Genomic DNA, 25,276 nt, shown 5'->3' with positions numbered 1-25,276 from the left:
TCCCTACACTCATTGCTCTGTGCTTATGACAATTAACCTTCGTCGCAGCTAACCGATTACTGTTCAATGGAGCACACAGAAGAAAATGCCCAAAGTATACTTTCCTAAAGTGTCCCATACAAAGAAATAACCCAGAAGAGGATGGCTAAGACATATAAATTACAATCCAGACCTGGGAGATTTGTAAGGTAGAAACTAACGAAAGAGGGCATTTGAGACTATTTCAGCATGCTCGTTCAGCATATATCGGGGGCAAGTTCATCCATCCAAAGTACTTGCAAGGATATGGACTTGTAAAGTTCCCCCTCAAATACACACCTTGGACAGTGGGTTTTTGCTGGCACAGTTGATCCCACCAACAAAAACCATGTTGGGCATGATGGGCCTGGAGTAATCCTTGACAAAGTCACTTCTGAGAAGCCAGAGAGATGCAGAGCCCATCAGGTCCTGGACAGTCACATCTTTCTGAAGGACTTCTGAGGCAAGTGGTCCGTACGGGGAATAAACCACATTGCACAGAAAGCTCTCTGACAAGAAAATGAGCATGTTCTTCACCCGCGGTAGGAAGGTCATGTGATCTGAGTTAAGGGACAGAGCCCTGGGCACATAGGATGGTGGGCTGGGACACTGGGTACCTTGAAAATCTAGGCCACACGGCAGCGCATTCAAGAAGAACACGGCAGGCAGAGCCAGGTACAGGGCCACGATGGGGCCACAAGGGAGGAAAGGGTCTGTCAACACAGCATCGAAGTTGCTTTCCGCGAGCGAGGCCATTAGCTCCTTGTTGTGCAGTAAGTGGGAGCAGGCAGACAAAAGCAGGGCAGAGTCCTCCTTGACTTTCTTATACGTTTTGACCACACGCTGCAGCAAAGGCTCTTTCTCAAAAACACCGTGCCCAAGTCTGGTAAAAGCCGCTTCCACGTCCTCCCTTCGGAATGGCACAGGGTACCTCTTCAAGGTGTATAATGCTCCTTCTTTGATGTGCACGGAGGCCTCGTGAGCTAGGACCACTATGTCATGTCCCCTCTGGTGTAGCTGCCGGACGACCCCGAGCATGCTCAGCCAGTGGCTGCCGTCCACTGGGACCAACAACAGCTTCCCACCCTGGGACACAGTGGGGTTCAGTGCGCACAGCAGCAGGCCCAGGACAAGCGGACGCGGACCCCGGGCCCCTGCCGCCATGGTTCCCCTGCCTTTGCCACCAAGACTCTCTCCTGCCAAAATCTGCCCTCTCCTACTTTCCTGTCGCAAGAACCAATCTATACTCAAAGTTAATGGTTGATTGTATCACATGATTATAGCTGGTCAGTCAGCTGAAAATAGCAGGAAGTTTACCTCTAGAGCTAATGAGGGCAGAGCTTTACTAGGTTTCTGGGTTTTTTCCCCCAAGTATTTTTATTTTTTATTTCTTTACTCTAAAGTTTTTATTTTATTTCCAGTTAGGTTAACATACAGTCTAATATTGGTTTCAGATGTACAATTCAACACTTCCATCCATCACCCGGTGCTCATCCCGACAAGCGTACTAGCTTTCTTGATAGGCAACAACAGTTTAACTGGCTGGAATTCTTTACCAACCATTCAAATCACATTCTTGAGGGGCCAGAGAAGGGAGAGCAGCTTCAGCACCTTTGAATGCATTAAATGAGTATTTCCATGGACCAAGATGGGAGAAAAAGGTTATGTGGTGACAAATTAGACTTCCTTTTTAGGAATGAAATAGAAAGCAGAATATGCCTTTTAGAAAGAGAAGAGCATGACACTGCAAGCCTACTTTTGGGCCATAACAGTCTTGCAGGATGTCCTTCCCCACGGTCACTCAGGGTCTTGCCCAACCCATCATCATTTTGATGTATTCGTCCAACAAAATACTTATTTAGTCCTACACGGCACCAGGCCTAGGGAGTGCCCACAGAGACCACCACAGATGAGTCTCCCTCTTCCCCAGAACTCGGGCTCCATCAGAAGAGACAGACTGACAACGAAAGCAGATAGACATGTCAGAGGCTGTGAAGCATGTCAAGAGGGAGACGAATGCTGCTGGCTAGTGAATGGCGGGAAGGGAAGCCCACTCGAGCATACATGTGCAGAAGGCCTTTCTCAGGACAGACGTGCCTTCGCTCAGACAGGCAGCAGCGAGAGCACTCTGAGAAATTCTGATGACCCGGTTGAAGCAAAGGGGAAAGGTGACAAAACCAGTAAGAACATATATGTATGGAGTATGTACTACATATCAAGTACGGTGCTAAGCACTTTACAACACATCTTATGTAATCCCCTAAAAGTATCCCTTAAAGGCAGATACTATTATTCCCATTTTACGAAAGAAGATACTGAGGCTCAGAGAGATAAATACGACCAGCCAGAGTCCTGCATTTACTAAGTGACAGAGCTGAAACGCAGCCCTGAGTGTCAGAGCGTGGAGACCCTGCTCTTAACCACAACTCCCCATGGCCTCTAGCACTATCCAGATCTTAGGGCCAGGGTCGAAATTTACAGCCAACTAGGAGCCAGAAGTAAAGCTGTGATCCCCGCAGTCACTACCCAATCGAAATAAATGGGGAGAAGGCAGATGTGCTCACACAGTAATACCCAGCACTAGCTGGTGCCCCAAAAGTTCAAGGGTAGGGTCAGGGAGCAAGTATGGTAGTCGCAAACAGAAATGCCCTTCCCGAAGAAAAGGCAAATCTGAGTGCAGAGAGAACCGGTCATCTCGCCCTGTCCTTTGGGGATCTGTTGCTGTATGTTACAATCCCAGGATGGGAGCACAGATCTCAATATTTTGACCGTGGACATCACTAGCCACCCATATTCGGGGACCTGATAGGAAGGTCATGGAGAAACTGCTAACTCTTAAAGTTGTGATGTTCTGTGGGGCATATTCACAGGGACCCCTTCATTCTGGTACTTAGAACAGGTACTTAGAGTCCCTTTTTCCTGTACCACTATCCTTCCTCCAGAGATCTCCAGGCTCCCATATGCTTATATATGGGTGCACGCATACACATATGCTCAAACACACATGCACTCTGAAGCTCCCCACCCACACAGAGCCTCACCCCACCCCAAGCACTTTTCCTTCTCCTGGGCTAAGGTTCTGGGTGGCTAGAAAAGGGGCAGCAATGCTTCAACCCATTGCTGTGCCCCTATCTGCAATTCTGAAATTCATAGTCCAGTTTAAACATTAGGAGCAATAATTCTTCTGAACTCTCTATGTGAAAAGAGTTCATCTGTAAATTACCCGTAGCAAAAGAGCTGTAAACCCACAGTCACCATTGTAATGATTTTATGACTTTTCTGCATCACACAGAGCCTCGGGACTTTTTGAGGCCTCTGTGTACCTGGATGGTTTGGGGACATGACTCTGCCCTTACAAGCGGGGTTTCAGCTTTGGAATCACTCACTTGGGTGCCAGTCCCTGGTTTTGCAGACAGTAAGCACTCAGTAAATGTTTTTGTATAGATGTGACACTTCCCTCCTTCACTCTAGGCCCATATCCAAGCAAGCAAGTGCTGAATCCACTGTCTCTGAGACCCAGCTGCCATAGTCCTGTTTTGGGGCCTCCAACCCCTATCTACCCTTTCTGAGTCCCAGCATCAGCTGCTCCCTGCACTGCCCCACCCCACCACCATCCCTGAAACCTTGGTCAACAGCTTCCTAGGACCCAGAATAAAATTTAGACTCTTCAGCCTTGCCCTCAAAATTCCCTGGAATGGACCTTCAGCCCACCTGTCCAAGCTCATTCCTCCTCTCCAGCCCTTTCACCCGACCCCGACCCCTCTGCCCCTTTCCCTCCACTCATTCTGGATCACTTGACCTTCCCCAAACAGGCTTTTCCCACATGGCTTTGTTCACACTAGACTCTATTCCCAATCCACTTCCTACTGCTGTTTATTGCATGATTAAAGTGCCAGCTCCAGGATCGTACTCGGCCCCTCAAGGTGACATGAGGTTTGTCCTGGTGACATAGAGTGCCTCATTGGATCTACTACCCTTTATGATGAAATATTAGAGTTCACTGGTTAATCATTTTCCTCTTAGAACTAAGTGACCTTTATTGGTACTGCCTTGCCATTTATCAAAGCAAAAAATATAGTGTCAGAAAATAAGGAGAAAGTAGACAGAGGTCAGATGTCCAAAAATGCCAAAAAGAAAGTCACGGTCACGGTACAGCAGTTTTAGTGGAAATAATGACTGCACCACGTCGACCAACAGCACTACGAGCATGGCAAGTTTTAATCGTTTTGATAAACTAGACCAGGAGTTCTCACACTATGGGCCAGAACACCCTGGGGATACCCAAGACTCTTTTAGGGGAGTTTTGCAAAGTCAAACTATTTCCATAATGATATTTGGCTTTCTCCCTCACATGCTCTCTTAAGGGTACAGTGGAGCTTCTCCGTGGCCACATCACCTGTGATATAGCAATAGATTGACTGCGGAAGCAGAGAGAAGAATCCCCTTCTCTTCTTTTAAACCAGAGAAACGTGAAAAATGTAGTAGGATGCCACTCTTCACTAATTTTTTTGCTTTGAAGAAGTTATTTGGGGTCACCTTGGTGGCTCAGTCAGTTAAGCACAGGACTCTTGATTTCGGTTGGGGTCATGATCTCCAGGTCCTGAGATTAAGCCCCATACAGACTCTGCTATGAGAGCGGAGTCAGCTTGGGGATTCCTTCCCTCTCCCTCTCCCTCTGCCCCTCCCCCACCCTCGCGCAAGCGCATGCGCGCTCTCGCGCTCTCTAAAATCTTTTTTTAAAAGAAGTGATTTTCCCATAAAAATATGATTTATGTTAGCACGTAAGGTTTCATTGCTATTAAATTGACTAACGAGTTTTTTCCATTGCTTTAATTTCTAATGGAGTAAGTGTCGATAGATATAACCTACATTAAAAAAAGCAAAAGGGTCCTGGAGCCAAAAAACCGGAGAACTGCTGTTCTGGACAAATGATGCGGCTGTCCTTGAGCACAAGGTCAGACGAAACGCACCCCCATCACTCTACCCCGACAGGCGGAGCAGGAGCCTGACAGAAAGCCTACTTCAGCAAAACCCTCCTCCCCCACCGCCATAGCCCCAGGCCACCTTACTCCCAAGAACTTGCTCTTCTTCCTGCGCCGGCACCGTGGCGGGGGGCGATTTGGAGATCACAGCTCGCTTTGGGGGCAGGTGGGGCGGGGCCAGAGGGTGGGCGGGGCCTCGATGGGCGGGCGTCGGCGCCCGTGCGAAACACGCCACAGAGGCCCTCGCGGAAGAGCGGCAAGCCCCCCCCCCGCAGTGCATCCTGGGATGCGGTCTCGACCAATGAGATGCGGGCTACGTCACAAGGGCGCACCTTCTGGGCGGCCTGGCCTCGCAGGGCGCTCGGGCCTGTGCCCCGGGGGCAGCCAGCAACCCCCGCCGTCGTGCCAGTGGCCCGCGGGCCGCGCTGGGCCTTCCGCCATGGTGGACTACTACGAGGTGCTGGGCGTGCCCCGCCAGGCGTCGTCCGAGGCCATCAAGAAAGCATACCGCAAGCTGGCGCTCAGGTGGCACCCCGACAAAAACCCTGAGAACAAGGAGGAGGCGGAGAGGCGGTTCAAGCAAGTGGCCCAGGCCTACGAGGTCTTGTCAGATGCCAAGAAGAGGGACGTGTACGACCGCTATGGCGAGGCGGGAGTGGAGGGCGGCGGCGGCGGCGGGGGCGGCGGGGGCGGCGGGCCCTGCCGCCACCCCTTCGACTACGTCTTCACCTTCCGCGACCCGGCTGAGGTCTTCAGGGAGTTCTTCGGCGGCCGCGACCCATTTTCGTTCGACTTCTTCGGAGACCCGCTAGAGAACATCGTGGGTGGTCGGAGGAGCTCCCGGGGAAGCCGAAGCAGAGGACCCACTCCCTTCTTCTCGGCCTTCAGTGGATTTCCAGCATTTGGGGGTGGTTTTTCTTCTTTCGATACAGGATTTAGTTCCTTTGGTTCCCTGGGGAGCGGAGGCCTTTCCTCCTTCTCCGTGTCTTGTGGTAGTGGTGGGTCCGGCAACTTCAAATCCATGTCGACTTCCACCGAAATCGTCAATGGCAAAAAAATCACCACCAAGAGAATCATTGAGAATGGCCAAGAAAGAGTGGAGGTGGAGGAAGATGGAGAGTTAAAGTCCCTGGTGATAAATGGCAGAGAGCAGTTGCTGCGCATTGACACCAAGTAATCCCAGTCCACGGTTAATTTAGAGCACGTTGTGAGGAATTGGACTTTTTTTTTTTTTTTTTTTGAAGATGACAAGGGAACTCTACTTTCGGAACAGCTGTTCTCAAGAATTTATACACAGTCATGCCAGTGCTATTTGTTGTCATTGTTGGGACTGCACGAATGGGACCTCTGTTTGTCTTTAAAACTGTTGTAAATATCTGTGTGCACTTTGCTTTTTATTAAACATAATCCCGAGGCAGACGGTGATTATTTCTTAGTACCAGGACAAAGTGTTACAGCACCTTGAACCTTGCCTTTCCATTTTGTTTGAAATGTCAGCCAGGTAGTTTTCTCTGAAGTTAACGTTGCCAAGATAAATCGTTCTACTTCAAGTTTTTTCAACACACAATAGTAAAAGATGTGACTACACTAATACTTCTGGCTTAAGGATGGTTTTTAGTCCCACATAAATGCTGGCGACTAGTGAGAGTTTTCCGTTTAAATATAATAAGCCTAGGCTTTTTAAAAAGGCGTAAACCTGGCAAAGTGGGTGTATTCGTTTCCTATGGCTACTGTAACAAATTACCACAAATTTGGTGGCTTAAAACAATGCAGATTTATTCTGTTAAAGATCTGGAGGTCAGAAGTCTGAAATGCGTTTCAGGGGACTGAAAGTGTAAGCAGGAACATGTTCCCTCCAAAGGCTTGAGCAAAATACTTAAGTGAATTACTCACAGTTACATGATTAGTTAAGAGCATCCTGTGGACTTTATTCAGATAAAAAAAAAAAAAAAAGGAATAAAAAAAGGTAGTGATAACTCAAAACCTTAATACAAATCTGATTGCTAGCCTGTAGCCAACTTGGTTCTACAACTATGATTGATGAAAATGTGGAAAGTGTTTCTTAAGACTACACAAAACTATCCCATTGCCGCGTGCAGGATGTATCTCGTTTCAAATTAGGTTGACAAAAGCCAAGAATATTGGAAAGCTTGGAGTACAGATTGGGTGAGGCAGCGTACATCTGAGAGTACATTTCTGTTGTGCACAGTTTATACCCCCAGTGAAAACCATTTTGGGCATGGTTGCCTTGGGATGGTCCATCACAAATTGTGCCATCCCCTTTGGTCATGTCTAAGGAAAAGTTTGCATAAGGCATGGGAGCAAAAAGGAAACTGAACTAGACAGACTAAAAAATGCAGCGTATTCTTTACAGGAAGGTCGTGTGACTTGAGCGCACTGTTTAACTAGGAATATATGAAATTGAATTTGATGCCTGTGAAGTCCAATCCCCATGGAATGGCATGCGAACAATTATGCAGCAGGGACATAGGATTCAAGCACTACTGTCCCACGAGGGCACACGGTCTGTTAAAACTACATCAGATGGTCACTGAGGTACCTAGGCAGTGCTTCTCACCCACTAACTGTACGAGAAGTATCAGAATAAAACAGTACTGGGGCTTTTAAAAAATCAGTGCATTTGCTTGCTAGGCTAGGGAACTCAGACCAGTGAAGATATTCATAGTTGTTGGTGGGGAGGGGAGGAGGAGTAGGGAGAGAAGGGATGTCAAGAGTTTTGAAGTGATAGAAAAGACGGTGCACAATTTCATGGTGGTTATGCTAATTAAGGGTTAAAAATCACCACTCTGTATGGGACAGAATAAGTGCATTTGTGTCTATCCAATTGGTTAACATAAGTCTCCATTGGTCAGGAAAGTCTTCAAGTTGGGCCCAGTAAGACTGGCGTACGGGGGTCACTCAGAAGTCATGGATCTTAACAGCTCTAGTGGAAGCAACCCACAAGTCAATGGATGAATATATAAGCAAATGTGGTCAATCCATACAATGGAATATTATTCAGCCTTTAAAAGTAAGGAAACTCTGGCATGTGCTGCAACATGAACGAGCCTTGAGGACATTAGGCTAAGTGAAATAAGTCAGTCAAAAAAAGACATACTCTGATTCCATTTATATAAGGTACCTAGAGTGGTCAAGTTAGTGAAGACAGTAGATTGCAGGTTGCCAGGGGTTTTAACAGCATTTGTTGAAACAAACAGCATTCAGTTAGAGATCTGGATTAGTGCTGCTGAGTGGAAAGTTTCTCTTTTACAGAAATATAAAGCATTTTATCTAAAGAATTTTCAAAACTGAAAACTGCTTTTAAAAAATGTCTTGGCTCCAAAATCACAGTCCTGTATATCAGTATTCCTCATTTATGGAATAGCTTGAGTAGGCTTTCAGAGTAGAGAAAACAGCACTTTCTCTGGTGCAAAGATGACCATCTGGAGGACCCTGCAGTGGACTCTCTCTGAGGACTCACTAGCCCCTTCCCATGGAGCACACAGTTAAATAAGGAAGTAGTGTAAGACATCATTTTAAGAATTGGGCATATTGAGGTTTTTTAAATAAAATTTTTAAATACGCATTTTTTAGGGGTATCTATGGAACATTTACAAATGTTGATCATATCTTATCCAATACAGTAGCCACTAGCTACATGTGACTACTGAGCACTTGAAATGTGGCCAGTCCAAATTGAGATATGCTGTAAGTGTAAAATACATATCAGATTTTGAAGACTTAGTATGAAAGCAAAAGAATGTAAAATATCTCATTAATAATTTTATATTGAGCATATGTTGAAAGTATGTTTAGATATATTTGATTAAATAAGATATAATTAATTTTAGCCCTCTTTTTGCCTTTTTTGTAACATGTCTACTAATTTTTTTAATTATATATATGGCCTGCATTATACTTCCATTGGGCAATTCTGTACTAGACCACAAAGAAAACCTATCAAATTATTTAATGTAGGGATTTCATAAGAAACATTCTCTGATTAAAATCTAAAATAATTAGAAAAAAAATAAGAGAGAGTTAGCTAAAATAAATTTTAACTATGTGGGAATAAACAGGTTTGAAGATAGCCAGGGACTTAAAGAAAGCCAAACCAGAAAATTAAATGACCAAAAACAAAAGAAAGAAAAAAATATGATTAATGCCAAAACCTAGGAGACATAGAAAATGTTCTATGAACTTCAATGTTTTCATTATTAAGAAAACTCTTACAGAAAGGAACTTAATGCTTACCTAAGGAAAATTAGAAAAATAACTATAAAATAAACCAAAAGACACAAGAATGACAATCATTAATAAAAAGCAAGCTGGGATTAATGAAATAGAAAACAAAAATAGTAAAAAGAATAAGCAATTCCCAAAATTATTTCTTTGAGAAAACCAGTAAAATAATTTCACCCATCATAAAAAAATTTTTTTAAGTAGACTCCATGCCCAGCGTGGAGCCCAACGTGAGGCTTCAATTCACAACCCTGATATCAAGACCTTAGCTGAGATCAAGAGTCGGATGCTTAACTGACTGAGCCACCCAGGTGCCCCGAACCCATCATAAATCTTAAAGAAGAAAGAAAAGGAGCAAAAATATGAAAGATTTAGGCTTTGATCTTTCATACTTGGAGAAAATTTCCATAAACTACTTAAAAGAAGTCACATTTAAGGGTAAACCAAACCAAATAAATAAGAGTGACAAGATCTCAAAGTAAAAAAAAATGTAGTGGAACAAAAGTGATAATGGTATGCCTATCAAATATAATACTTGAGAATTTCAGTATAAACGATCTCTCGTGTACCCAATAAATTTGGCACAAACATATCTAAAGGTCTTCAGATGACATACCTTGTCCTTCTGGGCACTTTTTAAATAATGATAATAGAAAATACTTATTGTGTACTCATTGTGACAATAGTGAGGCCCGAATAGTTAGGTCACTTGCTCACCTGCCCATTCAGCTAGAAAAATGGGAGTGAGAATTTGAACCAGTGCAGTTAACTCCAGAGAATATATTCACATAGGAAAACTAAAAGATGCAGCCACTCTGGAAAACAGTATGGAGTTTCCTCAAAAAGTTAAAAATAGAACTACCTTACAATCCAGCAATCGCACTACTAGATATTTACCTAAAGAATACAAAAGCACTAATTTGAAGGGAATCCATGCACCCTGATGTTTATAGCAGCATAATCTACAATAGCCAAATTATGGAAAGAGCCCCAATGTCCATCAATAGAATGGATGATAAAATAAAATAGGTGAATGGATAAAGACGTGGTATAGGGGCGCCTGGGTGGCGCAGTAGGTTAAGCGTCCAACTCTTGATTTCTCCTCCTAACATCCCCTTCCCCTTTTAGACTCTGTTCTCTTCATCACTGCCCGCCCCCTTCACTGGGTTTATAGGCTCATAGTTTGATCTTCCAAGTCCCTCCCACCATCCTTTGATGACTTCAGCATCCTAAGTATAAGACCTATCCAACCTGCAATCCAACTCTGATTGTCCCCATGTCATATCCCTGACATCAACTCCTGGTCAGAAAACTTGTCAGCACAGCTCCATCTCTGAAAAGTTGAACTCACTTACTTCTTTCTTGGACCACACAGACCCCTTCTTATCTCTTCCACATTGTCTCACTTCCACTTAATTTATTCAAGCTCTCTGACACTTCTGCTTCCTTTTGGTGTTTAGGTCTCCTGTGATCAGATCACACTCTAGTCCCTTCTGAGACAGGGCCACCAAAAACTATCATGTCAACAAACGCAATTTGCTGGTTCCTTTGTCCTTCTCCTCAACAAGCAAACACCCCACAAGCAAAAACCCCTGATGGATCAGCTCACAACTCAGCATCCCTGTTCCTACACAGTCGGAGAAAATTGCACAACCACAAAAAAGGTGCCTTTACGAAAGAACAGTCTTGGTTGACCCACACCAGTGCTTGTCAATCCTATCACAGACCGGCACCCCTGCCTCTCATTTCTTTTGGTGACCATTGCAAATCTTTACTACCCTAGTGGAGGTACTTTAACATTTATCTCACCGAACTGTTAGGAGAATGAGAGGTAGAAATCTTAGAAAGATTGGCAGATAAGTAAGCACCTGGAAGTAAATTAAAAACAAAAACCAAACAAACAAAAACAACAACAACCAAAAAAAAAAAAAAAAAAAGGGTTCTACCTGGAACATTGATTGGACATAAGCACCAATACAGACCTGAGACAATGGCTTCCTGTGGCCACAGTTTATACCCCCAATGAAGACCATGTTGGGCATGATTGGCCTGGGGTAGTCCAGGACGAAGTCTCCTCGGAACAGCCACATGGATGCAAAGCTGAAAACGTCCACCACTGACACCTCTCTCTGAAGAAGCTCAGACGCAAGGCTTGCATAAGGAGTGAAAGAGATGTGGCAAATGTACTTCAGGGCCAGAGGGTAGAGCATGTTCTTGACCCTTTGCAGGAATGTCATGTGGTCTGAATTCATTGTTAATAACCTGGGAATATATGAGGGAGGGTTTGGGCACCGTGTGCCCTGAAAATCTAAGTCACATGGAATGGAACGCAAGAAAAACACAGCAGGTAGTGAGAGGTACTTAGCTAGTACTGCTCCACAGGGGTAAACGGGGTCAGTTAAAACCACATCGAAGGAGCTGGCATTCAGGTCCCTGACCAGCTCCTTGTTACGCAGCAGCTCCTCACAAGACCTTTGAAAAACCAAAGCAACACTCTTCAAACTTTCCATAGATTTCAAAAACATCTTTAGAAAATGCATTCTTTCAAAAACCAGATAAGTCTGGCCCAGCAGGAGATGATTAAATTCATCCTGGGTGTACGGAATGGCATAGGTTGTCAGGGTGAAAAAATCCTCTTCTTTGATATGCATGTTCAACTCTGGCGAAACGACCACCATTTGGTGGCCTCTGGCGTGGAGCTCCTGCATGGCCTCCTTCATGCTGAGCCAGTGGCTGCCATCCATGGGCACCACCAGCACCTTCCCCCCTTCAGCCCCCGGTCCAACGCACAGGAAGAGCAATAGCCCCACGAGTGCTGGCAGGGGAACCAGGAATCTTGCGGCCATGTCCACAGAAGCCCAAAGCAGCTGACTTTTCAGACCAGGCTATGCCTCCTACGCCTTTATTTCCTTTGTCTTTATCTTATCATTGAGCCACTTAGAATGGCAGGTAACTGGCAGGCAGCATGCCCTCCTCGTGTTAATCATTACAGACTAGATCTATCCCTCGCTTTCACGACCGGCCTTACCCTTCTGCTTCCACGCAGGGAGAGATCAATCTCCCTTATCACGGAAAAGCTCATCTGCCTTGGCTGCTCTCTCCAGGGAACACTCTAATTCACTCTGTTGCTTTTTATCCAGTTCCCAAAACAGGGCTGTGGATGCCCATTTCATTTGATGTCCTATTTCTGAGCTCTGAGGAGTCACCAATGCCCCAGTCTCCAAGCATAACCTCTCTGTTGGATGTGACCTTACCTGAAATCTCTAAAACTCTTTCCTCCCATTTATGGGGAACATGGAGCACACCCAGAAGAATATATAACATTGCTAAGACAGCTTTCTCTAAACAGGAAGGGAGGCACTAGCCCTTTGATTTTGTTCCTTTTCCACACCAGGACATCTCTTGCAATGGTCAGGGAAGGATCTACTTGAAGCGGCCATCAAATATGGAAATATCTCAAAGGATCCTGCACTGGAGACATGAGGACAACACAAGGGTTTGTTGAGGGTTCTATATTTACTTCGCAGAATAAGAGTTGCTGTTATCTAAAGCGTAAATGGGCAAAACAACCCTTATCGATGACATAGTGGGACCAGAGAGCACCCTCCCCCAGAGCCTGCTTTCCTCAGAACAAGAGGTAGTGGTCACCCAGCCTCGGGTCAAGCTCTGACTCCACTCCTCTTCTCCAGTCTTCTACTACTCTGTTTAGGGACAGGGGTCTTTCACTAATAACTTCCTTACCCCACCCTCCTTCCCATGAAAACCACCCTTTCATACAATGCCTCAGAGCTCCCCTCTACTTCCTAGATGGGATGTTGCCCAATTCATGAATCCTTAATAAAGCCAATTAGATCTGCAAATTTACTCAGTTGGATTTTTGTTCTTTAGCAACTCTAAGATAGAAATCTAGACAGAATAAATAAGGAGACGGGATGGGAAGATTTAACATTGTAATGCTCCTGACACTCTTTCCCAAGGCCCATTTCTTCAGTTTCCTGGCTGGTTCACCAATTGTTGGCTCACGAACTGGCCACCATACACGGAGGGCAAGGAGAGACTAAAGAAAGAGGCAGGCCACTCCAGATGGTGGGTGGCAGGGGTAATAACGAAGGGAACTCACTCACAAGGCTTGTCTTGAGTGGCCACAAGACCAGTAGATCTCTGCCCCTGCCTGCCAAATCTTAAAAGTTTACATAGAGGCCTTAACTGGGTTCAGTCATCTATACGATCCAGATAATATACCATCAACAACACCTGACTCCCTCAAGGCTACATCCTTGGAAACAGCTCCCACTGGAGAATGGTGGGCAGAACATACATCCCAAGGACAGCAAAGGAGCTGAGAAGCCTCCAATTGCCTGTCCAGCCCCCAGGTAAACCAGCATGAGCATCCTCCCAATTACTCCCTCCAACACTCAACAACAACAAAAAAAACAAATTTTTTAAAAAAGATTTTATTTATTTATTAGAGAGCGAGTGAGAGAGAAACAGCATGAGAAGGGGGAGGGTCAGAGGGAGAAGCAGGCTCCCCACTGAGCCAGGAGCCCGATGCGGGACTCGATCCCAGGACTCCGGGATCATGACCCGAGCCTAAGGCAGTCGCTTAACCATCTGAGCCACCCAGGCGCCCCAAAAACAAATTTTTTAACTAAACAAAAGATTTGAATAAATTATTGTCCAAAGAAGATATAAGAACAGTCAACAAGCTCAACATCAATAGTCATTAGGGAAATGCAAATAAAAATGAGATATCACCTCTTGCCCACTAGGATAGCTATAATAACAAATTTTAAATGCAAAATAACAAGTGTTGGCAAAGATGTGGAGAAACTGGAATATCCATACCTTACTTGTAGGAATATAAAATGGTGTAGCCACTGTGGAAAACAGTTTGTCAGTTCCTCCATAAGTTACACATAGAAATACTATCTGACCCAGCAATTCTGCTCCTGGGGATATACTCAAAAGAACTGAAAACAACTGTTAAACAAAAACTTGTCCACAAATGCTCATAGCAGCACTATTCACAATGGCAAAGAGTGTAAACCCATCAACTGATGACATAAATGTCCAGCAGCAGAGGCACCTGTCTGGCTCCGTCAGAAGAGCATGCGACTCTTGATTTCGAGATGGTGAGTTCAAGCTCCACATTGGATGCAGAGATTACTTAAATAAATAAAACTTAAAAAAAAAAAAAAAGAAATGTCCATCAACTGATAAATGTACAAACAGTGGTCCATCCACACAATGGAATATTATTCAGCCATAAAAAGAAATGAAGTACCAGGGCACCTTGGTGGCTCAGTCCGTTAAGCGTCCGACTCTTGGTTTTGGCTCAGGTCATGGTCTCAGAGTCCTGGGATGGAGCCCCGTGTCAGGCTCCACACTCAGGGGGGAGTATGTTCCAGGATTCTCTCTTTCCCTCTCTCTCTCTCTCTGTGCCCCTCCTCCCCCAAATAAATATATAAATCTTATTAAAAAAAAAAAGGAATTAAGTACCAACACATGCTACAACATGGATGAACCTTGAAACATTACGTTAAGTAAAGAAGCCAGATACAAAAGCCCACCTATTGTACAATTTCATTTCTGTGAAGTATCTAGAATAGGCAAATCTATAGACAGAAAGCAGACTGATGGTCGCTAGGGGTTGGGGAGGGCAGAATGCAGAGTGACTACTTAAAAGGTATGTGCGTGTCCTTTTGGGGTGACGAGACTCTTCTAGAACTAGGTAGTGGTGATGGTGTACATGCCGGGTGTACTAAACACCACTGAATTGCACACTTTAAAATGGTGAATTTTATTTTATGTGTATTTTGCTGCAATAAAACAAATGGAGCAGGCACTTTTAAAAAAAATCTGGCAGCTCCTCAAAGATAAAACATAGAGTTATCACACAACCCAGCCATTCCACTCCTCGGTACATACCCAAGAGAATTGAAAACATATGTCCACACAAAATTTGCACGTGAATGTTCACAGCAGCATTATTTATAATGGCCAGGAAATAGAAACAACCCAAAAGTCCATCGACTGATGGGTAGATACATGGAGTGTGGTATATCCATAGAAGGAAATATTATTCAGTAATAAAAAATAATGCTACAACATGAATGAACCCTGAAAACATTATGCCACGTTAAAAAAGCCAGTCACATATTCTGTGATTCCCATTTATTTGAGATGATCAGAATAGGCAAATCCGTAGAGACAGAAGAATAAATCAGTGATTGCCAGGGGCTGAAGTGTGACTGCTAATAGGGTGGGAGTTTCTTTTAGGGGTGATTGCAAACATTCCAAAACCAATTGTGGTGATGGTTGCTAAAGATATGCTATAAACCACTGAACTGTAAACTTTCCATGAATGAACTGTATGATCCATGACTTATAGCTCAGGAAAGTTATTTGTTTGTTTTTTTAAACCCACTTAATCTCATTCTCTTAGAATTATGTCAGTTATTGGGGCACCTGGGTGGCTCAGTCATTAAGCGTCTGCCTTCAGCTCAGGTCATGATCCCAGGGTCCTGGGATTGAGCCCCACATCGGGCTCCCTGCTCAACGGGAAGCCTGCTTCTCCCTCTCCCACTCCCCCTGCTTGTGTTCCTTCTCTCCCTTTGTCTCTCTCTGTCAAATAAATAATAAAATCTTTTAAAAAAAAAAATTATATCAATTATTTTTTTTTTTTTTTTAAAGATTTTATTTATTTGCGAGATAGACAATGAGAGACAGAGAGCATGAGAGGGAGGAGGGTCAGAGGGAGAAGCAGACTCCCCGCTGAGCAGGGAGCCCGATGCGGGACTCGATCCCGGGACTCCAGGATCATGACCTGAGCCGAAGGCAGTCGCTTAACCAACTGAGCCACCCAGGCGCCCAAAATTATGTCAATTATTAATCAAGCAAGGTTCTCGAGTTTTTCAGATACTCATGTTGAATACTTCTTTTAAAAAATGCTGACTCCCAGGGCACCTGAGTGACTCAGTCGTAAGGCGTCTGCCTTCGGCTCAGGTCACGATCCCAGGGTCCTGGGATCGAGCCCCACACCGGGCTCCCTGCTCCGCGGGAAGCCTCCTTCTCCCTCTACCAGTTCTCCTCCTTGTGTTCCCTCTCTTGCTGTGTCTCTCTCTGTCAAATAAATAAATAAAATCTTAAAAAAAAAATTGCTGACTCCTGCTAACATTTAGCTACTCTGGATAATTACTTATTAACAGAAACAATACTGTCAAAATATTCTGCATGTCCGATCAGTCATAAAGATAAACACATTTCAAAATCCTTTTTGAAAGAAAAACAAACCACGAAAGACATTGTAGACATTGGCCTAAGTCATGTACTTTAAAAAGTACCTATTAAGAATGACTTGGCATTTTGGGGTTTTGTTCCCCTGACTTGCCTGGGATTCAATCCTCAGCTCAACCAACAAATGTAGAGGCTGCAGCCCTAGTGACTATTACTTGTAGAGACCCCTGAAAGGAGACCAGATGGCTCAGGGAGTGGGCAAAGGATCCCTGGGGCCCCTCACCACCCAGCTGGGGCCCTGCTGGTAAAAGTCACTGATAGTCACGTGGCATTGATTTAGATCAGCATTTCTCAACTTCGGCACTATTGGGGGACAGATAATTCTTTGTTGGGTGTGGGTGGGTGGGTATTTCTTGTGCTTTACAAAGGATTTTTAACAGCATCCCTGGCCTCTAAAATTAGACAGTGTCATCCCCTAATCATGACACCAAACATGTCTCTAGACATTATCCCCCAGGGTTGCAAAATTGCCCCTATTTGAGAACCACTATCTAGATGACTCCAGAACACGAGACAACCTGGGAACAGAAGAACTAGTCCTGAGGAATTGGGATCTAGTTTTCTGAGAAAATGCTCCCCAAAGAATGGTGCGAGAAAGTCATGTTGTTCGTATCAGCTCGCAGAGAGAACGTTTCAGCCTGCAATGAGTGAAGGTCCAGAAAAGAGAGGGGCAGGGGCCATGGCTTCCCCTGATAGTCCACCGAGCCCCTCCACACACTGCCCTCATGATCCTCAAACAGTCTGTGAGGAGTGAGGCACATGCTGTCAGCCCCATTGTGAGATGAGAAGACTCACGTCCAAGGCCACGTGGCCAGAACGAAGCTCCTCAGATCCGCTGACTCATCCTTCTCCCTCCTTCCTTCTCTTCATGGGGCTGCTACCCTCTAGGTCTTGTATAGCTGGGAAAAGAGTTCTGGGCAAACATGTGGCCTCCGAGTGGGAGAGTGACAAGGGGGTAGGTTCTACCCTGCCTCAGCCCTTTGCTGCAGCCGGTAGCCTCAGGCAGCTCACTCGGCTTGCCTGGAAAATTTGGTTTGCTCACATATGGGAAAACTGGACTATCTCCTGTCTGAGGGGCCTCCATCCTGTTATTCCAGCCTAAAGCAGCCTGTCCTGCATGTGTTGTATTTACAGTTTCAAAGTTTTCCCATAAACTCTATCTTCCCTGCCCCCAGCCCTGACCTCTAGAGTGTTCCCGTTTCACAGATGGAGAAATGAACACCAGAGATAAGCCACCTGCCTTGGCCACACAGCTGGACTTGAAGCCGAGTCTTATAGTCCTTACTCTACTAATGGAATGGGGACAAAGGAGGGATCCCTGGAGCCAGCAGGGGAGGGACACCTGGTCCTTTCCCACCCTGGCTCAAGCTAGGGCTGGGCTCTGGTGCATTCCCTCCCACAGCAGGCTAGGCAGAGAGGATGTGCTAGTCCAGGAGCCTGAGCTCCCTGGGTCTGTGTGGCCCCTAAGAGGGAGAGTAAAAACCTGTCCCTGAAGCTTTGAGCAGTTCTCTGCTTTGCAATTGGAAGAGACCAGGATTTATCTCTGAATTCCTTTATTCTAAGGAAAACACCTCAACGGCCCTTTTAATACTGAAATGTCACATCAAACTCTTCTAAAATGGCTCAGTCGGGAGAGCATCTGACTCTTCATCTCAGGGTCATGAGTTCGAGCTCCACGTTGGGCATAGAGATCACTCAAATAAATAAAACTTTTTTAAAAATGGAGATATTGGAAACCTAAGGAAAAGAGATTAGCCATGGGACAGATGAGTCTCAACTAAGAAACATGGACAGCGGAGAGAGTGTTCCAGCATCTGGCCTGGATTAGAGCCCCTGTAGGCAGAGGGAAAGGCGAAGGGACCAGGTGACAGGGTGCACGGGGTTGGAAAGGAGGCCCTGGGTGGGGACCGGGATAAGTGGCTTCAGGACATCTGGTCTCCCCAGTGCGAACCATCAGCCAGGTGCCTGAGCAGCTTCTCTGGGAGCATCTTGTGTAAAAACAGCCAGGAAGCCCTCTGAGAGGGCCAAGTCCCGCCTGGGGCAGAGGAGGCAGGAGGAGCTGTAGTCAGTCACACAACAGTGGGTGTTGGGGAGTGATCTCATGCTCTGTTACACACAAGCCTGGCAGCACACAGGTGACCCTGAGAATAAGCACACCTCCCCAGATTGTGAATCATAGCATTATTGCAAGGCGTGTTCACCAGGCTCTGGTTTTCAAAAGGCTCTGCACATTAGCAAAAGCGTAATAAGAAACTTAATTATAGTTGTTTTGTAGGTAGGCCAATAGTTACCTATAAAACATGCTTGCTGATTTAATGAGCAAAATCGAATTTCACTGTTTATTAATTTGAATTTCTTGGATTATTTCTGAAGTCAAATATGTTTCTAAACTTTTAGTGGACCCTTGTATGGTGGGCTCTGTGTTGCCTGATCCAGTTATTTGCCTCCTAAGGAGTGTTTGGGTTTGTTTTGTTGTTGTTGGTTTGTTTCCAGCTATACATCAGGTCTTTATTTTTCCTGATCTACGATGTATCTTCTTTTTTAAGTAATCTTTTTAGATGAAGTTACATAACACAATTAACGATTTTAAGTGAACGGTAAATGCATTTAGTACATTCACCGTGTTATGCAACGACCACCTCTAAATGATTCCAAAACATTTCCATCACGTCAAGTACACATTTTTCCCCACAGCGTTGAAATGGTTTGATCATCTAACAACAACAACAAAAAAAAACTCTTTAATCACTTTAATTCCTAATATAAAAATACAAGTTGATAATTACATATTGTGTAATACAGAAGGTTCTCTATGGTGGACATTTGGGTAACTGAGATGCCAATGTAAGTTCTTGATGTTCAAAAAAATGCATTCACTACAGTTTGCTTTGCAATATGACTAAATCTAATTCTTTTTGCAAAAATAGGACGGTCGGGATGAAAGGTACCAAAAAAGCGATTTCTTTTCCTTTTTATGCCAAATGTTTCTTACAATATTTTTGCTTATTAATTACTTGGTTAAATTTTCCTGGCACGTGGGATTTGTATTCTGTGCCACACGCTTCCTGGACCCAGTCCAATTATGCTCATTGCCCCTGCTCCTGCCAGCTCTCAGGGCTAGGGCCAACTGTCCAACGTGCTAACAAAGAAATTGTCAGATGTGAAAGAAGAGGGATGAGGGTCTCTGGGACCTATTTGAGGCTTTCTTTCTGATGAAAAATGCATTGAAAAAGAGAATTCTGCTGGGAAAGAGTGATCTGAAGCCTTTCAAAGGTATAAATATTAAAACAAAAACAAAGAACTCACAAGTTTTTAACTTTCCATAGTAGCTCTGGGCTCTCTTCCCATATGTCAGGAAGGCATCTAAGAGCATTTGCCTTAGGTCAGAGGTCAATATACTTTTTCTATAAAAGGTCAGGTAGTAAATATGTAGGCTTAGTGGGCCACATGCATCTCTGCTACGTATTCTTCGTGGTTGCTGTTTTTAACATCCCTTTAAAAATATAAAAACAAGGTGACTGGGTGGCTCAGTTGATTAAGTGTCTGCCTTTGGCTCAGGTCATGATCCCGGGGTTCTGGGATCGAGCCCCAAGTTGGGCTCCCTGCTCAACAGGAAACCTGCTTCTCCATCTCCCTCTACCCCTCTCCGTGCCCCCCCCCACACTTGCTCTCTCCTTCTCTCACTCCCTCTCTCTCAAATAAAATAAAAATTAAAAAATGAAATAAAAATATAAAAACCATTCTTAGCTCTGGGCCATATTAAAAAAACAGGCCTCTGGGCAGATTTGGTCCACTAGCTGCCGTTTGATGATCTCTGCTTTGTGGGCCCAGAAAAAAGCATGTTACAGAGGTGGGAGAATGGGTTTCCCCATGGACTGTCCTCTCAGCAATGCATCCTCTTGTTCAAGCCTTCATCTGTTTCTTCAACAGGTGGTTGTACGATTTAGACTGGAAATTTCTAAGGCTCATTCTATGTTCTGTGACTGTCCCCAGATGACCTAGCTAAAGATACCTCCTATTGTTGCCAGGCATGCCCCCTGTCTTCATCCAAAGCCTCAGCATCATTCAGAACCTCAGCCTCAGATCCATACCCTTCTACTCTGAGCCCAGCATCCCCTTCTTCAGGAAGCCCTCACAGGTGACAGTTGGCTAAGAGCGCAATGAGTGAGGGAAGATTGAGCGTGTAAGAACAATGTCTGCCCATTAAGAAACAGAGCAATCAAAAAGAAATAAAACTACCAACCTGAGACAGGACTCCTTTCTTCTTGCAGTTGGTCCCTCCAATGAAAACCATGTTGGGCATGACCGGTCTGGGATACTCAAACACAAAGTCATATCTTAACAGCCAAATGGAGCCCTTCCGATACAAGGTGGGTAAGTGCACATCTCTCTTGAGGATATTGGAGGTGAGGTCTTCATACTTTGAATACAGGCAGCAGAACAGATAGGTCTCCAAGGAATTAACGAGGTAGTTGGCCACCCGTTGGGGGAACGTCATCTGGTCTGAGAACTGAGTGTAGCAGCTGGGAATGTGGGACACAGGGTTTGGGCTCCTGCTCATCATATGCTCCAGGGAGCATGGGAAGCCCCTGAAGAGGTACACGGAGGGCAGGCCCAGGTACTCGGCCAGGATGACCCCGCAGGGTAGGGCTGGGTCTGTGAAAAGGGCATCGAACTTGCTCTCCCTGAGGACACTCAGGGTGGCTGAGTCCTCCAGCAGGCTCTGGCAGTTGGTGAAGTACATGTCAATAACCATCATGCTATTCCTGTACTCCATCTGAGCAGCGTTCAGGAGCCATCTCTCAGCAAAGTGATTGTTTCCAAAAGAGTGGTAACGATTCTCCAGCTCTTTCTGATCGAATGGCACTGGGTAGGTTTTTCTTGTGTAGTGCTTGGATTCCTTCAGCAGCAAATTGACTTCTGGTACCAGCACCACAATGTCGTGCCCCTTCTGACTGAGGAGCTCAACTATGTCCTTCATACTGAGCCAGTGGCTTCCATCCTGAGGGACCACCAGCAGCTTGTCACCTACAACCCCCGCCCAGAGCACTAAGAAGAGAACTTTCTGAAACACGTGGAGGAGGCAGGCCATCTGGGGGAGAGTACAGGTAGCAACAAGAATAAACAGTTCACGCTCTCTAAACCTCGCGGCTCCTGGCTCTTCTCCCTAAACAAACCAGTGCTCTTTATAGCCCCTGCCCACCTCTCCTTGCTCTGAATTTTGCCCCTTGTTTTAAAAGAACCTAAATTAATATTTAACCATTTTTATGGTTCAAGTGAACCTGAACCAATGAGGTCTCTTACCAGATTTCACCTGAGCTTCTGGGTTTATTTTTCTCTTTCTCTCCACCATTCAGCCTCCCCTTCCCAAACCCAGTCACACTTGGAGGACAGCTTGTGAGGGCCCTGGAGGCTGGTGGCAGGCCTCTGTCCTGAGTTTTCTGGATTCCACAGCATGGGGATGATGTCCACAGACGAATAGCTCTTAGCCCTGCTCCGCTTCCTCAACTTTTCTCCGAGAGGAAGTGTCAGCAGATGCCAAATTCAAGATTTGAAACAACAGAACGGAGCTGCCTACTCCAGCTCCTGGTGATCCGGTTACTCCAGCCCATAGCTGGATTAAAAAGTGGCCTGCAGGAAGCTGAGGGGACACAGAGGAGTCTGATCTAGCTCCCCCCGTTCTCTGGGGTAAACCACTGTTTGGGGGAGCTTTCTGTTCTATCAGAGACAGAATCTAATCCTGAAGATACATGCTCTAAAACCAGAATTCCCACTTTGACCGTGGTTAAAAGCAAAAGTTTTGGAGTCAGCCTACCCCTTCCGAGCTGTGCATTCCCACTGCTCTGTGCCTGACTTCCCCATCTCTCAAACGGGAGTTGCCTCTGTACCACCCCCCGGAGGGGTGGGGGGAGGCCTGTGAAAATTAGTGAGTCAGTTCGTAATCCGTGGGTGCCCAGGAGAGGTCCCTTGGAGGGGCTCCCTCTGGCTGTCATCAGGCAGCTGGGTTCTATGTAATATGAACTAAGGAGCACTCTGCTGGTCAGAAAGTAGCCCCTAAAGTCTCAGCAATTGAAAGATCCAGCTCTACACTGTCAACGCAAGAGTATAGGAGGAATACAAGGGGACAGAAGAGGAGGTGGAAAAATTAAAAGGGAAGAACATGTAGAAATATAAAACCATGGGAATGCATCCGGTGACAAGGCATTTGACGACAGCAACTGACCAACCAGCAGTCAAAATAAAAAGGAGGCTCTAGCATCGGGAGCCTTGACACCTGCAGAACGCTTTCTGGCTTGCAAAACAGGTTCCCATTGTCTTAGCGTCCTAGGGTCTCTGCAACAAAGTATCACACACTGGCTGGCCCAAACAGAAATGTATTCTCATAGTTCTGCAGGCAGGAAGTCTGAGACCAAGGCATCAGCAAGGTTGAGTCCTTCTGGAGGCTCCAAGACAGAATCTGTTCCTCTCTCCTAGCTCCTGGTGGTTTGCTGGCAATCTTTGGCATTACTAGATAGATGCAGGCATCACTTCATCTCTACCTTCATGTTCACCCTTCTTCCTGTGTATGTCTGTGTCTGAATTTCCCCTATTCATTAGGACACCCGTCATACTGGATTAGCGCCCACTCCCAATGATCTCCTCTTAACTAACATATTTCCAAAAAAGGTCACATTCCGAGGTACTGGGTATTAGGACTTCAACACATCTTTCCAGGGATACAAGTTAACCCATAGCGCTCATCTATCATCTCACGCAATTCAAACCCCAAAGTACAGGTCTGATCATCCTTGTACATGTGAGAAACTGAGGCTTGTTGCTTTACAGAAAGGGCATTTTTGGGGAACTTCCGCAGCTCAGAAGGAAATACAAGAACTGGACCCTTCCAGACCCGCCATTCTCAAACCTTTTCATCTCAGGACTCCTTTACCCTCTTGGCAACAATGGAAGACCCCCCCCCAAAACTTTTGTTTATGTGGGTCATGTCTATCCAGATGAACTCTTTCAGAAACTAAAACTGACACATACAAAAAAGACTTCCTCGGGGCACCTGGGTGGCTCAGTCGTTAAGCGTCTGCCTTCGGCTCAGGTCATGATCCCAGGGTCCTGGGATCGAGCCCCGCATCAGTCTCCGGCTCGGCAGAAGCCTGCTTCTCCCTCTCCCACTCCCCCTGCTTGTGTTCCCTCTCTCACTGTGTCTCTCTCTGTCAAATAAATAAATAAAATCTTTAAAAAAAAAAAAAAAAAGACTTCCTCACTCATTTACAATAACAAGAATAAGCCCATGACAAGTTAGCATGACTGACGTCTTTTGTGAAAAAAATACTCTATTTCCCCAAAGAAACAAAAAATTGGTCAGAAGCGTGACATTGTTTTACACATTCTGCAAGCAAGCCCTTGTGATATGAACGTCTGTCTGGCTTGGTAGAGGACAGCAGGACTCTGCCACCCGCTTCTGCACTCAGCCTGTCCAACACCACACCTCACAGAGCCTTTGGAAAACTCAACGGTACCGTGGTGAGAAGATGAAGTGGAAAAAGCAAGTGACGTCTTAGCACTATTATGAAATCATTTGATCTCAGAGACTCCCAGGAAGGGTCTCAGGGATCCCTCAGTTTCTGTACTTTGAGAATCACTGCTCTAGATCAAGGGATGGCAATTTTTTTTTTCTGGAAAGGCCTAAATAGTACATATTTGAGCTTTTGTAGGCCCTTGCCCTAGTTAATGATACAAGCCAAGAGATCACCTCTTCCCTGCCCTCCATATCCACATGGTTCACTCCCTCCCTTCATGTCGGCTTCAGTCAGTGTCATGTCCAAGAGACCTTCTCCGGTGAGCTCATTATTAAATAACCCAGCCCAGCACTAGAAAGCCCTTCACCCTCCTTATATTTCTCTGTTTCATTCAACACTTCCTAACCTATTGTTTACTTATGCGTCTCTCCCGACTAGAATGGGAGCACCCTGAGGGCAGGAACAATATTTGTTTTGTTCTCTGCTGTATGCCCTATGTCTAGAAGAACGCCAAGCATACAGTAGGCTCTCCACAAATGTTTGCTGATTAATGAATGAGACTTTGGTTTACCTGTTTTATTCCTACATTTCTTTTTTCTTTTTTTTCTTTTTTTAAGCAGACTCCATGCCCAGCATGGAGCTATCGCGGGGCTTGAACTCACCACCCTGAGATCAAGACCTGAGCTGAAACCAAGAGTCAGACGCTTAACCAACTGAGCCACCCAGGCACCCCCCTCCTACATTTCATTTTCATGATTCTTTCCAAGTTGTGAGAATTCACATACGAAATTTAAGGAACCATGTGCTCTTTTTTGAGAAGAAACTGGTCAATGGCATTATGAGCATGTGATGGGTCACTTGCCTTTTAGGAAGTTAAGATCTGAGAAGTCTAAGTGTAGCCAGCAGGTGGTGAGGGCCCTGGAGCAGGATTTGGACAGCTTGGAGCCCACTTCCAGCCCTGCTCCCTGTCAGCCTGGGGCATGACCCATCTCCTGACTGGTTTCTCAACTGAGACCCAGAGAGAGAGGGTCATATTTATCCTACCACATGACCAAGGGAGGTCCAAGAGGATGATAGATGTGGAAACCAGGCTGTCTAAGTGAAAGGTGGTTCCTGGCATGGCTAGAACAGACTTGCCCACAGATAGTCACGCACAACTGAACTGTCACAAAAGGTCTTGTCATAACCCATGCCTGTTGGCTCAAGAGGCATGCTGGGACCTAGGAA

General features: G+C 45.4%; 2 protein-coding genes across 4 annotated transcripts in view; one reads left to right on the top strand and one right to left on the bottom strand.

Moving 5' to 3' along the window:
* The window catches only part of LOC118546694 (UDP-glucuronosyltransferase 1A6-like), a 34,179-nt gene extending 12,485 nt beyond the window's left edge, over positions 1-21,694 (bottom strand). The window contains exon 1 of one of the 3 annotated variants that reach the window (XM_036109596.2): positions 20,782-21,694. In XM_036109596.2, the coding sequence (XP_035965489.2) occupies positions 20,782-21,630 (849 nt within the window). In that variant the 5' untranslated portion in view covers positions 21,631-21,694. Of the gene's footprint in view, positions 1-318; positions 1,220-11,224; positions 12,131-20,781 lie in introns of those variants that run through there. The other 2 variants (XM_078071485.1, XM_078071484.1) reach the window with 2 other exon arrangements.
* LOC118546695 (dnaJ homolog subfamily B member 3) lies at positions 5,300-6,736 on the top strand. The gene has a single exon (XM_036109597.2). The coding sequence runs from the start codon at positions 5,302-5,304 to the stop codon at positions 6,175-6,177; it is 876 nt and encodes a 291-aa protein (XP_035965490.2). The 5' UTR covers positions 5,300-5,301; the 3' UTR covers positions 6,178-6,736.
* Positions 21,695-25,276: the final 3,582 nt, after the last annotated feature.

The sequence above is a fragment of the Halichoerus grypus genome, chromosome 4, assembly GCF_964656455.1.
Source record: "Halichoerus grypus chromosome 4, mHalGry1.hap1.1, whole genome shotgun sequence".
NCBI classification, from domain to species: Eukaryota; Metazoa; Chordata; class Mammalia; order Carnivora; family Phocidae; genus Halichoerus; species Halichoerus grypus.
This window is presented reverse-complemented; position numbering and strand designations above follow the sequence as displayed.

Coding starts and splice junctions, on each gene's coding strand:
- LOC118546695 (XM_036109597.2), top strand. CDS start 5,302: ATGAGATGCGGGCTACGTCACAAGGGCGCACCTTCTGGGCGGCCTGGC.